Below are 16,668 nucleotides of genomic sequence, written 5' to 3'. Positions count from 1 at the left end.
AGATAAATATCCCCTTCAGCTTGCTTTCAGATGGGAAGTTATTTTATGCAAAATAACTTAAAAGCGATGTATACATGGAGAATCTCATCCTAGAACTACCAAACCTGCCTTTTTTAATCTGTATACAGACGTCCCCAGAAGGACAATACTCCTGACAGCCCACCTGAGCTACAACACTTTGATAAGAATATCATTTGCTCCCATTTTGTAATGACCAAAATGAAGGCAGTCAGTCTCCCATACACTATTCAATCTGACTTTCCATATGTGCTAGAATTAGGTGTTTTTCCAAAAGCCGTCTGGCAGCAGATCTCAAACAAAACCAACCTGTCAACGCACTTTGTTTCCATCGTCCTTCAGATCGGGTCACAAATCGACACAGTTCAGTTAAAAAAGTAAATAAGAGGGGGAAACAGGATGAATCTTCATGGTCCTTCTCACTGAATGCGCAAGTCATGAACCACTGTGAATAGCAATGACAATTTGTGCTTGAATTACAAAAATTGGTTTTAATTGTCGCTCAAGATAGAAACATCAAAAATTATTTCTTAGTTGCCCTCCTTAGTGCTGTAAATTTATTAATGCTTTCAATTTGTAACAAGAATTCCGCCCTCTGAGAAGCTGAGGACGATATGTTCTCTATACACAGCTCTTCTATGCATTTCACACGCATTTTCTTGGGGGAGAAAAATCACCACAGGACATTCAGATTTTATGGAATAATCACTTTGCCTTAGGAAAGCATGGATTGGAGAAAATGAGACCTTATATTTCTAAAGTTTTAAGAGGCTTTTCAGAGACTATTTGTCTTAATTAGTCATTGCTATATAACAAACTACTGCGAACATATACTCCGGGATCACTTTTCACAGGTCATGATAATCTGTAACTGGCTGAGTGCCCAAGAACCTCCTCAAGTGAAGTTAAATGACTGCACACCCCTCTCGTTGTTCAAATGAGACATTTTGCCTTCCCAGTGCCAGAGAAACTCAATTTTGATGCAGTTAAATCAGACAATCAAGACCAGAATGTGCTGTGAAAGAAGACGACCCTCAATATGTGCTAAAAAACCTTTAAATATTGTGCTGCGAGCAGTTCGACTGCTTTCCATCCGTAACAATTAAAGTAAATTTATTAAAAGGTAGCAAATATTCCAGTTAAAAAATGAGAGGGAAAGGAGAAGCTGTGACCTCTCTGGAGAAGATAAAGAGATTTACTACTGAAAACACAAGGCCAACTGACTGTATTTGAAGTCCAGGCTGCACAGTAATGATTCATATTCCCATTTAAAGGTTAACCCTTGCCAGGCAGCATTCTTTTGAGAGCAAGAACAACAAAGCAAACCCAAAAAAACTCAGAACACACACAACATTCCCCTTTCTTGGCCTGGGCTCAAGTGATAAATCATTAGGAGAGAAAATAAGTTGGTAGAGAACAAAATATTGTATTGCCCCTACTTTCCACACTTGCCCCTTTCTGCAGGTTGTCCCTCCTCTCCCAATAAAATCCTCCAGCACCTGAAAACCTGAATAATAGCCCACAGACCAACGTGAAGATGTTTATAACAGTCATTTAAAGTTATAAATATAACACGAGGTTTTGTTTTTTTAAACACAAGTCACAATAACCAAAGGCTGTCCAGGCAAGGTGAACCTTCGTTACGTATTCCATTACCCTCCATTAACTACACAAGGATCAAACAAATGAGAAAAATAAAAGTCCATATTGGATTATATTTTGCACAAGAGGAAATTAAAAGTGATTCCTGACAAATCTTCCTGGCTGTTTTACAAGGAATGGGAGTGAACAAAACCAAAAGGGAAGCAAGAGGAATATGAGTGACCTCACTGCGCTTTCCTCCTGGGAGAACTAATGGGCTTGCTTCCACTATTCTTTAAGAAAGCCTTGAGGTAGTTTATGTACATCAATATACAAGAAACAACCTTTGGGGGAAGGGATTGAACTCCTAAAAAAAGAAAGAAGCCTGCAAAATTAAAAGTTATCAGACAGAGGTGAAAAAAAAAAGCCATTAAAGCTTGTTAGGAGACAGAGTGCAGGGCCTGGCAGTGTAGGCCATGCGAGCCAGGCAGACGTGACCAGAGGAGCCCTCAGCTCTGAGGGAAGACAAAAGCTACACGGTCATGTACACAAGCATGATTGCTTTCCATCAATATTTGTTTTCTCTTCATTTCTTTATCCTGCAGCTTCCACAATTTCCGCCCAGCAATAATGCGAAACCCTTATGTTCTTGCTGTGGGTATTTCGCTTGTGCAGGGGAGCAAAACCGCTCCCAAAAGCATCATTTTGGAGCTGTAGGCTCCGGCATAAAAGATCCTACGAGATCCCCAGCAAGGAGCAATCCAAGAGGGAAGGTTTTTTGCCTGTCACTGGGTGGGCACATCCTTTCAACCCAGTTAGAGGACAGCATCATCTACTAGTGCCACCAAACCCTCTCCAGCGCCATGTCCTCGACTCAACCCAAGATATGCCCAGTTTAAAATATGAGATTCAATTAAACAAGCCTGTAGTCAGGGTTTAGAAGGTTTTTCTGTGAACTTTGTCTGCCAGGCAGAAAGTATTATGGCTGTAATAGTTTCGGGCTACCTTGTTATTTCCCATTGGACTGATCACCAAGGTCTGAAACAAGAAGTTGCTTCTACAAAGCAGTGGCTTTTTCAAACAAGGATGGCACCAACTGTTCACAGCCCTTCCACAAAACAAAAGAGACATATCAGACTGCCAACTCTTGTACCAAAACTCCTCTGTGTCTTGTACCTACTGAAAGTAACGGGGTGGGCAGTTATTTGTAGGTTGGTCCTGGCCATTTGAGGTGGCCTTCCAAACACAGAGGCTTTTACAGCTAAGCTTTTCCAGGATTTGTCCCCTTGCTTGCTCAATTCCGTTCACTGGATCCATGAAAATGTTGGAGTCTCTAGACAGACAACCCCCTGAAACAGAATTTAGGAGCTTCAATAGATGCTTGAGGGCTTCTTTTTGGCCCGTGAAAAGCTTCAAGTTTTGCACAATTGCTTCTTCCTCCTGCTTATTTCACTGGGATGTAAGTGTCTACATGGCAAACCTCAGACAGGAGATACAGCAGCTTATATCTTACTCATTTTTGCCTAACACCTTAGGTTAAAACCCAAAAACAACTGGAGACAAAACAAGACGTAAACTTGAAAGGCAAAAACATGCAAGGCAGTTACAGTGTGTGTGTGTGTATAAGAAGTTTGACAGTAATCACAGTATTGTAAATATTTCAAGTACCCTGATTACAGAAGCTGACAACATGCATTCCAGTCATCACTGCCTCCTTGGTGTAGAGGAAGGGTATGACACTGGACAGGCCATATCAACACAGGTTGTATAGCAGCTATGTCAGCAAGGCAAGAAAACATCCTGTTTTACATGAAAGACCCAAGATTGCATATCAAGACTTTAAAGAAAGAGGTCATGTACAGATGCATACATTTTATAAGGTTTGGGGTTTTTTTCTTGTTTTTTAAAGAATCAAAAGAGACTCCTTTGAGATAACTCAGGAACACACTCATTCGTTTTAAGTAAGATTTAGCAATGTGGAACCTAAGACTTCTCTGAGGTGAAAAAAAAAGGCACAAAGCTTTCTAAAGCATCAAAATCTAGCCAGGACACGGCACAAAACATTAACACTATTGCCTCTGCGAGACCTACCTGCCACAACCACCCACAGTTACTTCCCCATCTAAATGGGAAGCTACACGCTCAAAATGGAATTGGTGTGGTTTAAAGCAGAAAGCCTTTTAACACTTACCTCTCCCTTATACACTGGTTCTGGTTCAAATACCACCTCTTCTGCAGAAACAAACTAGTAGCACACCCAGTATTTACCATTCAATAGCCAACATCCAAACCTTTTCTACTTCCAGTTCTGGAGGAAAGGTTGGAAGCACCTGCTGATAGCAATAAGAGGCTTATAGGATATTATAGTCCTGTCCATGTATCAACACATCACCTATGTGGATCTCTCAGAGGCTTCTACAGTGCAGCAGATACACAAACATGTAAATAAATAACATTTATAACAACATCTCTGGTCCATTTATCATACTCTGCACTCCTTGCTAGTGAAGGTTAACACCGAATGAGAACATTTCTCCTTAAATTACTTAACTGTGAAGTTTACACTAAATAGCACAACTCCCATGTCACTGGGGAAAAGAAATCAGATGAACCAAGGACTAGTAAAATACAACCACTTGCTTTCAATAATTAGAAAATGGACCTTACTGATGGTCATGTCAGAAGTGTTGGTAATAACTATGAAAGATTCATAGAATGCTTTTTTCCCATTTTCCTTACATTTGCCCAAATCAAAGTACAGTGGGCATAAGGCCTGACCCTGCTTTCCAGTTAAACCATGCTCAGGCGATTCTGAAGATTGTTGAGAGTGATACGCACAAATGTTTTATCAGCAACACTACCAGCTACATAAGAGTCAATTAAAAAAATCCCAATGCATCATATCTTGCTACTATTTCAAAATAAGGTGGTGTTTTTTGGTGGATCCTCATAACCACGCAAAGTGTTCTTCCTGTAGAATATTTCATTAGCATGCACAACCTTTCATTTTAAAGGTAGATTTCTCTATTTCATGTTTGGCCAAAAGGCCTGTGAATTGATAAACAATGTTTTAATTATCCATTTAAAAAATGGATAAACCTTCTGGCAATACCTTAATGCAGCCCAGGAGGCTGTTTCCAAGTTCTCCAAGATGGGCTACAAAAATCTGCCTCCTTCAACTCCCATAAATCCAGGTGGGAGAGTCTAACACATATTCAGAAGCCATAGCAACTGGATTAGAACCAAGACGACGTCTGCAGAGTAACTCTCTGACTGGTAGTACTCCTAAGATTAGCCTAGGTTATACAAACAATATCCTACAGTGAAGTATTGTTTGTTACAATAAGGTACAAAATGTGAGGTTAAATCACGTGCATTCAAGACTTTGGTTAATGACAGCGATATCCTTCATCTTCCAAGACAGTATTCACACATTAGGGAGGTGTCACCCAAAATTCAGGGCTCCAAGGAAGGAGCGGTACCTTGTTAAATATGGGTGTGCTGCTCCCTAACGTGCAAGTTCTTCACGTGTATAAATTAACTTCTGTTTAGATTTAGATTTCACACAGGAGCTGTGAGATGTGGAGCAACTGCAGAGAGCAGCAAAGGGCCACTACAACGGTTTAAGAGACTGATGCGTCTCTCCTATGAGGGAAGATGGAGAGAACTGGGGCTGGATCAGAGGTCCCTTCCAGCTGTGACCATCCCACGCTTCTGCAAAGTTGTCAGAGCTCACACTTGTTAATTGTGATTGAGAAAGGAGACATGATTCATAAAACTTACAGATACACCATTTCTCCAGTGGAGCAGCAAGCAGAAGGTTAAATGGTAAAGAAAATGCCCCATACCTGCCAAGGGAGTCAACAGCCCACAAGCTAAAATTAATCTCTCAACTGAAATGAATGCAGGTTCATTCCTTTTGTAGTACAAATATGGGGTTTTTCTGAGTTCACCCTTCCTTTGCTCCCTCTACCAAAAGTAACCTCAACTCAGCGTGCTCAAGATAGCATCTTAAAAGTCATTTTCCCCTCCTTATTGCTGATAAAGTAAGGACAAACAGCTTAAAAGTTGCTACAGTTAACAGAAAGTATTGATGCTTTATCTCAGGAAACTTGTCTTTAAAAAAGACACAGAAAAACCACTCATCAATAATCTAAATCAAATTTAGGGTTACACACGTAGAGCATACGAGTACCTAAAAATGTCACTAACTGCCTTTGCCAGTTCTCTGCTTGTCAAGGGTAAAAAACAACCATACGTATATACATAGGAAACATCTTAGACCACACTTCTGAAGACACACCAAGAGAACAGCAAATTACTTCTTAGGAAACCAGCCACCTACAGACAATCCCTTCTTACTTGCTAAATGAGAACATTGCAAACTGCAAGCGCACTTTGCACAGCGTTAAAATGAGAGATAACGCCGTCCTGCCCTGAGCTGCGTCAGATCAGATATCAAAAAGCAGTTTAAAGCGATGCGAAATCACGCATTGAAAAGGAAGGCCGAAATTATAAGTCCTAGGATGACGACTTGATTCACAGTTTACTCAAGCTAATGAAAAGCCTCCAACTCCCACAGATTTCAGCGGGTTATGAAACGGGTCCCGCAGAGGGAAACGGTCCAAGGCACAAACAGCGACGCCGTATTTTGATACCTAATTGCCACCACTGCCTGCGAAGAAATCCCTGGTGTCAAATAGGGAACACATACAATAATCTCGCTTTCTCATTTCAGAAAATGGCATGAAAGGAACAATAAAAGAAAGTTACTGAAGAGAACTAGATTGTTCCCAGCTGTTAGCATAAAATACTACAGCTGTTCGTGTCATTGCAGCTAATGACCAGTTGCACTTTTGCAAAGATTGTAACACAGTATGACCATTGTAATCTATATCAAACCGAAACTTGGCAAGCGCCACGGAAAAAAGACTAAAAAATTATTTAAATTCTTATTTATTCCTTTTTTAATTTCTGTTCATGGGTTGGTTTTGTGGGTTTGAGGGAATAGCGAAGCATTTTGCATGAGTGGTGCTGCATTCAAGTTGTCAGTTATGTTAAACGGTTTAAAAACCTATGGTACATCAGAGGTATTAAAACACTAAAATAGCCTATCCAGTAATAAAAGCACAATTCAGTCAAGAAATCCCAACTTTGCTGCTGAAAAAGAGGAGTGCTGAGTAAAACTATCCCAAGTCCAAAGTGGATGATGAAACATCTTTTTGCTGGAGCTATCAACAGGATAGGCTTCCCATCTAGAAGCTTTTAATTGTTTCATTAACTGTATGGTATGTGATCCAAATCACATTTTTCATAAGGATTCAAATACAAAGAAAAGGTTAAAGTAGAAAAAAACCCTCCACGTATATAGATACAGAAAGACTTTTTCAATACCACTCTCTATACTGCAGCATTGTTCTTTGACAGATGGAGGAAAAGCCAGCAAGTATTCCCATGGAAAATCTCCACAGAACCTGCAATATACTACTTCAAATTTAATGTCATTTCTAGAGAAAATACAAGAGTATTTGTTCCTTTCTAGACAGGTGCTTTCTCCTCCAAAATCACCCCTACAGAACCAGACCACAAAGAAGTCACAAGCTCCTGCACCTTGGGTTGGTTTGGTTTTGGTTGGGGTTTTTTGGTTTGGTTGTTTTTCTCCTAGTTACCAAAGAAATCATTAATTGATTAAGGAAACTGCCATTCCTTTTATCACCTCTATCTAAAGACACAACTGTTAAGCACGTACTTCAAACTTCTTTCAAATGATGGCCACTTCAACACATGAACAACTCCGGATCTTTGCTTTATCCGGCCACACCGTTACCGAGCTGCCACTACCAGAAAAGAACAGTTGTACAACCCACCTTCAGAGACACTCACAAAAGCCTAAATTAAAAATTAAAATCTAATCACATACTAAATTAGGCCAAAAACCTGTAGTTTGGATTTTATTAATTAAGCCTATTGAACGAAGCCCAGAGTGAGCGTTAAAGACTGTGTCTGCAGCACCACATCTGCATAACCCATTATTAACACATTATTTTCACCATTCCAATCGGGAGTTCAAAGTGCATTTCCTTTCTTGTGGCAACACTGTGTGGGCTTGATATTTTCATATAATTAGCAAGTATCAGAGCCAACATTATAACAGAATCCACTCCATAGCAGATTGGTTATACTTTTGTGCTCCACTACATCCGTTGTACATTGTGCAACAGTCAGGACGACTTAAGGAAATTATTTTGGCCAACATGGATCTGACACAATAAAATGCCTACATGGGATGGAGAAAGAGCCTGGTGTAGAACACCAGCACCGTTATATTGATACCTGCCTCGGTCAGTACACATTTAATCCCATTACAACACTTTGCCATTTTGAGAGCCGTGCAATGCATCAGAATTCAATTATTTTACTAAGCCAGAAAGATGGGAAATAACTATTACTATTGCTAAGATTTAAGACAACCATATTTTAGCATAGTTTTTCCTTTTTCCTTCACTGCAGAGATTCTGTATAATACTCCGAGAGATTCTGCATAATACTATGTTCTGCACCTTTTACGCTTAAGAGTATAAGGTGGAGTTTTAAGTTCACTCATCTATGGTGAACTCTGGGTTTTTTTTTCAAGCAACCATTACCAGCATCACCAAATCTTCCCTTCCATTGGCAATTAACTGTGTGCTACGGTCACCCTCAGAGCTTTCTGCAAACTATGAGTTAAAACCAAGAGCCGTGCTGCGCGTTTCCAACGTTACTGCTAAGCAACCTGCGAGCAGCAGAGGCGCAAAATAGAGACATCCTTGTGCAGTTTGAGCTGTTTGCTGAAAAGAAAGCGGCAGAGTCAGCAGCTGGATGCGGAATTACGACAGAAGGCTGAGGAAAAAGCAGAATCTACTTCTCCTCTCCTTATGTGCATCCTCAGGCACTTAGAGGCACCAAAAGAACAACACCCAATTTGGTGAACCTCAGGTACAGGCGCCCAAATCACAGCCGCCGAGCGGCAACTCAGGCTGCTCGATGTCCTCTGCAATAAGTACAAGAGCAATAAGGAGGAAAAGTTCGAAGAAATACAGGAAAGAAGTAGACAGGAAAAGAAAGGGCACATTGAAACACAAAAGGGAGAAAGTGTTAAAAAGAGCTGAAAACAAAAGGAAGCCGCAACAGAAGTTCACTACAGCACAGATTTAAGTAGAAAGAGGTTCAAGTAGTAGACAATCCTCAAACTAAGTTTTCTTCTAAAACTTTGTGAAATATACCCTGAAAGGAAAAGAAGGCCACCAATGCCTTAAGCACATGCAAGCCCCAGGCAACGAGGAATTAACTCCTAAGTAAAACCACTATTTTTGACCTCTGGTGCCTTTCCACTCTGCTCCTTCCCCTCTCCAGCTCTGAGCGTAAATCATATTAGCTGGAAATTAGTTGGAGATTGTGTTGGCATCATAATTCAACCTAAGATATGACAGTCATGTCCTCCTCATACAGCAGTGTTACCATACCAACATTAACGTGCCCAACCTCGCTTATAAAAATAGATACCGTAGTCAGCTTCAAATGCACGTAAATGACAGTCAAGGAGTTACTACTCCGGAGGAGCTGCTTCAACAGGAACAGCTTTCTGATGGAGGAGTCGGTAGAGTAGGAATAAGTAGTTCAGATTTGTATCTTTATAAGAAATATTTACCATCATAGCACTCCTGTGTCCCTGTTTCTCCACATACAACCGTCTCTCCCTTCCTTCAATTCAGTAATTAAAGGAAAACAAGAAGAATGTACAACCTACAGCAATAATACATCTGAATGCACCCCCTGAGTGGCAGATCACTCAATGACGTGTTATGATATTTTTTAGAACCGAGCTGATACTCTCCACCATTATCGATTGAGTAGCCATAAAATGATCTTTTATGGGGGAAGTCAAGGTAAATGCCTGATTATCAGAACAGGAAATGATTTAAGTGTTCAACTGAAGAAACATTATGTGAACGTAACTTGCATTTGACTTGTGAAACCACATAGAAAGGAATATAAGGAGACACCTTTGCATGAAGATGATTTGAAGTGGCTTTTACTTCAGAAACTTGTGGCTTCTTTTATGGCACGCTTGAGAAAAGTGTTAAGCGGTATCTTTGTATCCTAAAATACTCATAAGGAAGTACTTTCCTCCATATTCTTTAAAGCTATAGAGGGAATTATCCCCCACAATACGCTGCTTCAACATCACTGGGAAGCCTTGGATGAATTAATATTCATATTTAAAAGGAGTACCCAATCTAAATTATAGTCCTGCTTTCGTATGTTAGGAGCCCCTCAGCAAAACAGAAGAAACTAATAACAATTTAAAAAATATTACTTTGGAGTATCCAAGCTACAGGTACTTGGATATAATCAAAATTATATAATCTAAGGTAAATGTATTTTGCTTTTGAGTTTCCCACCACGACCTCCACAAAAAAGCAGCACAACCATGACACATCGATCACCTCTAAGCGGGGTGCACGCAATGGAAGCAGATACTATTCAATTGGGGAATGGATGAATAACAGGGAGGAAACAACTGTTCTCTACAACATCCCCCTATGGAAAATGACCTCAACCAGCTCATATTTTCCAACTGAGTTAAATACTGATAACATCCAACGCGATGTCCGCTTTCAAGGTGCTCACCACCACCAGTGGTATCAAAAGCATCAGCTCTCATGGGCCCAGACAAGCAGGTAACAGCACAGAGGTTTAGCCAGCGTGGAATTCAGAAGCATACAAGTTTTTTAAACACACAAATAAGGCGATTTTGTCCCTCACCCTCTATCAGTGCTGAGACTCAGCATGCTCAGCAAGCCCCTCTCATAACAAAGAGCATGAGAAAAGCTCCCACCTGTGCAGGGCAGCGATAACCGCACCACAGAGGCGCCCTCAGCATCACCCCAGTTGTTTCTCTATGCCTATACACCAAAATGCTTGCTTTGCTAAAAGCCTTATTTACAAAATTATCTTAATGACCACGAGGCTCGGTGAGCTCACAAAGCAAAATAAATCACCAGCTTTATTACACGAGAGTAACTGTCAAGCACTGTACTTTGATTTTGTTTCAGTTTCTCATTACTACATTCGCAATCCTTTACAAGCGTTACACACCCATCACAGATGGGTGCAGTGTAAAAAAGCAAAGACTGCAACACCTAAGGAGCATCCAGCTGACAGAACCCACTGCTCTTACAGGTATTATTTTAGTTTTAACCCCAGGATAAGAAAAAAATTGGTTACATATGAGACAATAACAAGCCAACCTCATTTTCTTTACTAAGTAACCATAAAGCCTATGCAAGCATATTCGGTTGTTTTCTGCTCTCAGCTGCATCTCGTAGGGATGAAGGTAACAGGGGATGTGTGATTACAGAGTCACCCATGGCTTCCAATGAAGGTGCAGGTGGACGGAGGAGAGCAGACAACCCCCAGCTGTACCTTCTGACAGTTATCTAGTTAATAAAACTCCTTAAACCCAGATGCAGGCTCCCCCCAGAACAAGTGAGTACATTACTAAGTAAAGATCAATTAATTGAAAGAAAAAGAGAGTCAGCTTTCCCATGCCAATAGTAACAGCTACAAAGCAACTCTCTCCTTTCCTTCATGAGGATCAGGCAGATGCTGGATCTTCAGCACCCTCATCTTTAATCTACTGTCATTAGACAGCTACAGCTACCCAAGTAACGCTGGTCATCGTCATACATTTCCTAACGCTTTTGGTTACACCAAAATATACACCACGTTCACCAGCGCTACTGACATTCGGGTCATCACACGATTGCTCAGAAACCGCAGAAGGGCAGCCCAGCACTTGCAGGACACAGCTATGCCGGGAAAATCGCATTTGATTCACGGAGAGCCAGACGCAGGCTTCTGCAATCCACCGCTGCTGGATCCCGGCCTGGAGAACGAGCCTTTGGCAAGTACACACGAGTCTCCCTGGACTCATGGAAACCCTAAACTTCATTGCTAATTCCCATTATTGACAGCAATTTTACCTTTCGAGAATTTGAAATTAACACTGATGGCTAATATATCGACCATGAGCTGGCATTCGTATTACAAACAAACAACAGCCTGAACCTTAGAACACCACTAACAACGCCACAGTTTGAAATTCAGAGACAGCAGAGACCAGCGTTGAGTTGTTATGGGCGTTGGAAATTGCTGATGTAACTGTGTACACCTCCACATGCATCACACAAGAGAATTGCCAACATCAGGGTTCACAAGCCGTGGCAGCAGTCTGTCTGAACAGCTGAGATGAAAGGATTTAATCTAAAGTCCACTTTTGTTCAAAGGAAAAAACCCCACAAACTACTCAAAAGCACAGAACCATCTGACCTGCCCAGAAGAATCAAAACAATCACTGTACCGAACTAATGGCAAGGTTTCCAAGAAATACTGCCTTTACTCCTTTGTATGACTGCTCCAGTTCACTTTCGAAGGTTTTATTTAGGATTACTCCGCTTTAGAGCAGTATTTCTAGAAGGCAGTAATGCAACACTGAATATTTTGAGGAGGTCAAGTAACACGATACACGGCTCTTCCCTCCAGGTTGGTGGGGTTCAAATCTTGCTAATGTCAGTAGTGACCACAAGCTGTTGACATCAGGCAGCTGTTATGTGACCCACGAGGAATGCGCTCGTATCCTCGGGGCAGTTTTTCCTGGACAGGTATTCCTACCTTCACAAGAACACCACAGTGGCTGGGCAGTCTCAGGAGATAAAGCAGTGTGGATAAGCAGAACAAGAATAATCCAGGTGAAGGCTGCACCGTACCTCTAACAGAAGAAAAAAGGCAAGGGATTTGAGCTTGTTAAGTATCAGTGTGTTGTCCCGAGCCTTGATCCCAAGAACCTCTGAATGTACCTGAACACACAGGTTATTTGCAGTCAGACCATTCAAAGCATTGCAACTCTACAGGATCACAAAATCCAGGGAGTAAAGGTGAATGACCAATTTGCACCATAACATACATACACTGTCTTAAGGGAGGTACAAGAGGAAAACAAAAATGTACTTCTCAAACTGTAATTGCATCGTCTGCATCCCCACAGCGGATCTTCTTCCCCTTTAATTCCACAGAGCACTATTTTGTCAGCTTTACCACGAGCTAATTCGCATCTGAAAATTACACATAGACCTGAATTTCTTCTTTACACTGATCCTTGCACGACAGCGTCAGATCCAAAAACTCCACTCTGCCCAATGTAATTGTGCACAATAACTGAGGTGAAACAAGACTAAGACCTTACAAGCACTTGGTGCCTCCTGAGCTTTTCCCCCCCTCTTCCACAAGCATATTTTACTTTTTATAAAAATAAAGTTCAGACAATTCAATAAGCAAAGCAAAATGGAGTATGAAATGAAGTCCTCACCTACAGAAATACCCCACTTCCCAGTATATTTTCATTATTTTAAGCATAAGACAAACAAGAGGCAGCTGCCAGCCATCAGAGATTTGCATGAAGCTGCTGGAGCCGTCACCTTCCCTAACCAAACCCACCCTTACGTAACAGCACTGGGCCGGGATTTTCACCACCAGCCCAGAAATGTTGTTAGAAAGAGACATCTCCTGTCGGGCACCAGCAAATTGAAAGGCCCTAAAAAAAAAAAGGCCAACCAAACACAAGAAAAAACAGCAAAAATAACCAAAACAACACAACAAACCCAGGAGTTTCATCTAGAGCCTACATCTGCAAGATAAAAACAATTCCTTTCCAAGTAAGGTTTTATATGATAGAAAACATGAGGTGGTTTTCACAGGTTATATCTCGCCAACATCAGAATATCTAAAATACCAACTACTTGCATAGGTGCTTTCAAGGTGCCTTTTTTATTATTATTTCTTATTCATTTAACATTTTGAGTTGCTCATATCCACAAGGTACAAATCATGACCTATAGGAAAGAAAGCAAGTAATCATTTCCTACCTCTATTATTATTATCACCACCAATTGTCTTCTTACTCTTATTTCCTTACAGTCTATACGAAGGCGGGGTGAAGTGTCTACAATTCAGCAAAGAAAAACCCTATTAAGAAACAGTTTACTGTGTACTACTCTGTTCAGATACTATTTTAAGGCCTTTCAATATTTAATAAAGGACTGAACCAGTTAAATCTTCACATCTCCAGTGAAACACTGATGAGACAACAGTTACCAGGTGAGACGGACACCTGAGCAGAATGGATGTCTTCTTCTCATCCAATACTTCAACTCAGTTTAACAAAGTTGATTTCTGGTTTAGTTGCATCAGAAAAATCCATAACTATAGATACTGCTAAGTTTGCTCAAACATCTGAAAGCACCATTCCTAAGACATTACACCTGTGAAAAATGCAAAGGGTGATTACTGACAAAACACATTAAGAAGCACTGAAACCATTGAGGGGATTTGTAAACACAGATAATGTTGCTCATGATGAACATTGACTTAAGATGAAGGAAGTTCTGCTACAGCAAAGATCAGGACATTTGTTACGGCCAAAGCAGATTAAAAATAAATAAAATTTTAAAAGTTAGACACAACATAATCACAAAGAAACCTTCTCAGTTCCTTCATTTGTTGTTTCTACAGAAGCATTAATTAAACATAACTGTTTCAGGCTTCCAAAGCCCACTCCTGGTGTGATACAACAGACCGACTACCTAAACAAGCAGTAAATAGTGCAGATACTAGAAAATAAAGGTGAATTCCCAAGTCGTTTATTAGAAATTCTTATCATGCTTGAAATTATGTTTCTTACGATATCTGAAGATACAAAATTTAATTTGGAGAGAATAGAAAAATAAGTCAGAGGGGAAAATGGATAAGAAGCGTAAACATAAGAATATAATATGCCATTCTGAATATTTACATTGGGTGTTCAGTTTTAGTGTACACTCATGTAAATACAGAAGTGTATATATTCCAAGGCCATTTCCACTTCCAGCCTCCTGGGTTCTGGAAGGATGCAGAATGCATCTAGGGTTTGTGCTTTCCATTGTTACCACTCCGCATTGGTATAGGGGTCACAACCTAACCGGATGAAATCCTCTATATCCAAGCGTATACGTGGCCAGTGTAGAAGAAAAAAACATAAAAAACCCAAATACCCACGCACCGAGAAATGCACATGTGCAATTTAAATCAGGCACCACCTCGGTAAATAAGACCTTGGTCTGTACTGCAGGGCACAATGTGGTGTTAATCCCAACTCTAATTTGTTTATACGGCACACGCATACCTCCGAAACCGAGGAAAAAAAATCATGGAGCCGAGACGCGTTGGTGGCGAGCACCCCCCGCACATCTGCACGCACACGGCCGCGGTTCCCCGCTGGATAACTCCACATCCACGCAGGCTGGGCCGTCAGCAAGAGACGGCGATGGAGAACGAGAAGGAGGAGGAGGCCGCCTCCCGCCGTCCCCATGCGCCCACGGCCACGTCCCTCCCCGCCCGCCCGGCATCCCCGCCGCGGGGGCGGCCCTGCGGGGACCGGGGTGTGGGGGGAGCCGGGCAGCGCAGCCCGGCGTGGGGGGAGCGGGGAGGTTTCCAGGCATCCTGCTGCATGCGGGGAGCGAACGGCAGTGACAAGCGGCGCAGCCTGCGGGGGGGTCTAGGAGCGCAGTCCGGAGGAGGAGGAGGAGGAGGAAGGGGGGATGCCCGAAGGAACAGGCGGGCTGGGGGAGGGGGCCGAGCCCTGCCTCCCTCTCCCCCGGGCACCGGGGCGGTGAGGAAGCTGGGGCTCCCCCTCTCTCTCACGCCAGCCCTGTGCAGCGCCTTCAAGGCGGAGAGGGGGAGGCGGCGGTGGGGGGGAGGAAGGGGGGGAAATACTGCAATGTAGCGCCGGGCGGGCGGGCGAGGGAAGCCGCAAACCCTCCACCGGGGCCCGGCGCAAGCCCCCGAGCCGAGCCCACCGCCTCCAGCGGCCGCGCCGCCCGCAGCCCCGTGGTACCTGGTGGGGAAGGGGGGGACGGACGCGGCCCCGGCCAGGGGCACGGCGGGACGACCCGGCCGAAAGGGCAGCGGGGGAGCGAGCACCCACCTTTCACCACCCTGTCCGTCGTCGATAACTTGGGATCGACGGCCTTATGCTCCGACATGTCCGGGGAGGCGGCGGGGCTCTCCCCCTCGGGCAGGGCAGGCGCGGGCTGAGGCGGCGGCCGCCGCTGCGGTCAGGGCTCCGGCTCCTCCGCTGCGGCCGAAGTTGCCGCGTCCCAGCGCCGCTCGCTGGCTCGGCTCAGCTGGGCTCTGCCGCGCGGTGCCTTCCTCCTTCGTCTTCCTCCACCCCCGTCCTCCTCCTCCTCTTCCTCCTCCAGTTAATTATTGCTCGCTTTCAATCACGCCTCCGGGTTGTTTAGGACGGCTCACTCTTCACCCCCCCGCCAAAGACCCCGGCGACAAGACCCGCGGCGGGCGGCTGTCAGGCAGCGCCGGCAGGAAAAGCCGCGAGTGGACCGCGGGCAGCAGGAACAGCCAGGTTGCACACGCAGCGGCCAGCCCTGCGCTTCCTTCCTCCGCGGCGCGCCTCCAGCTGCCCCGGCTCCTCCCGCCGCCGGCCGCCGCTCTGGATGGCGATCGGGGTCCGGATCCGTGCCTTCCCCCCCGCAGGGTCCGTCCCCACGCTCGCACCCACACCGGCCGCGGCCCCGCGGCGCTGCACACGCTCCACGGCGCAGCCCCGGCCGCGCCGCCCGGCCCCGCCCTCCCGCTCCCGCTCCCCCGCGCCGCCATTGGCTGCGCCCGAGCTGCCAGTCGCTGTCAGGTAGCGCCGTCCCCCCCGCCCCGCTCCGCTCCGCGCCGCCCAGGTGCGCCGCCCGCGCCCACCCGCGCCGTGGGGACCGGCGGGGCCGCGGAGGTGCCGCGGGGGGCCCGTGGGCGGAGCGGGGGAGCCCGCGTGTGGCTGCGGGGGCGGCCGCCACTTGTCACTCAGGGCGGCTGCGGCGGCCGCACGCTGGGAACCGCGCCCGGTGGCTGCGGCTGCGTGTGGGGCCGGGCCGGGCCGCGCTGGGGCAGCCGCCCAGCCCCGGGGCTCCAGCTGCAGGGCCGGCCTGC

The 16,668-nt window shown here is 44.4% G+C and overlaps 1 protein-coding gene across 2 annotated transcripts in view; it reads right to left on the bottom strand.

Annotated features, from left to right (window-relative positions):
- PPP3CA (protein phosphatase 3 catalytic subunit alpha) overlaps positions 1–16,288 on the bottom strand; it is a 162,692-nt gene extending 146,404 nt beyond the window's left edge. Inside the window, exon 1 of one of the 2 annotated variants that reach the window (XM_065836369.2) lies at positions 15,659–16,288. In XM_065836369.2, coding sequence (XP_065692441.1) covers positions 15,659–15,716 — 58 coding nt within the window. In that variant the 5' untranslated portion in view covers positions 15,717–16,288. Of the gene's footprint in view, positions 1–14,857; positions 14,961–15,658 lie in introns of those variants that run through there. The other variant, XM_065836370.2, reaches the window with a different exon arrangement.
- Positions 16,289–16,668: the final 380 nt, after the last annotated feature.

The sequence above is a fragment of the Patagioenas fasciata genome, chromosome 4 (assembly GCF_037038585.1).
Source record: "Patagioenas fasciata isolate bPatFas1 chromosome 4, bPatFas1.hap1, whole genome shotgun sequence".
Lineage (NCBI taxonomy): Eukaryota > Metazoa > Chordata > Aves > Columbiformes > Columbidae > Patagioenas > Patagioenas fasciata.
Note: the sequence above shows the minus strand (reverse complement) of the source record. Positions and strands in the feature narration are given on the sequence as shown.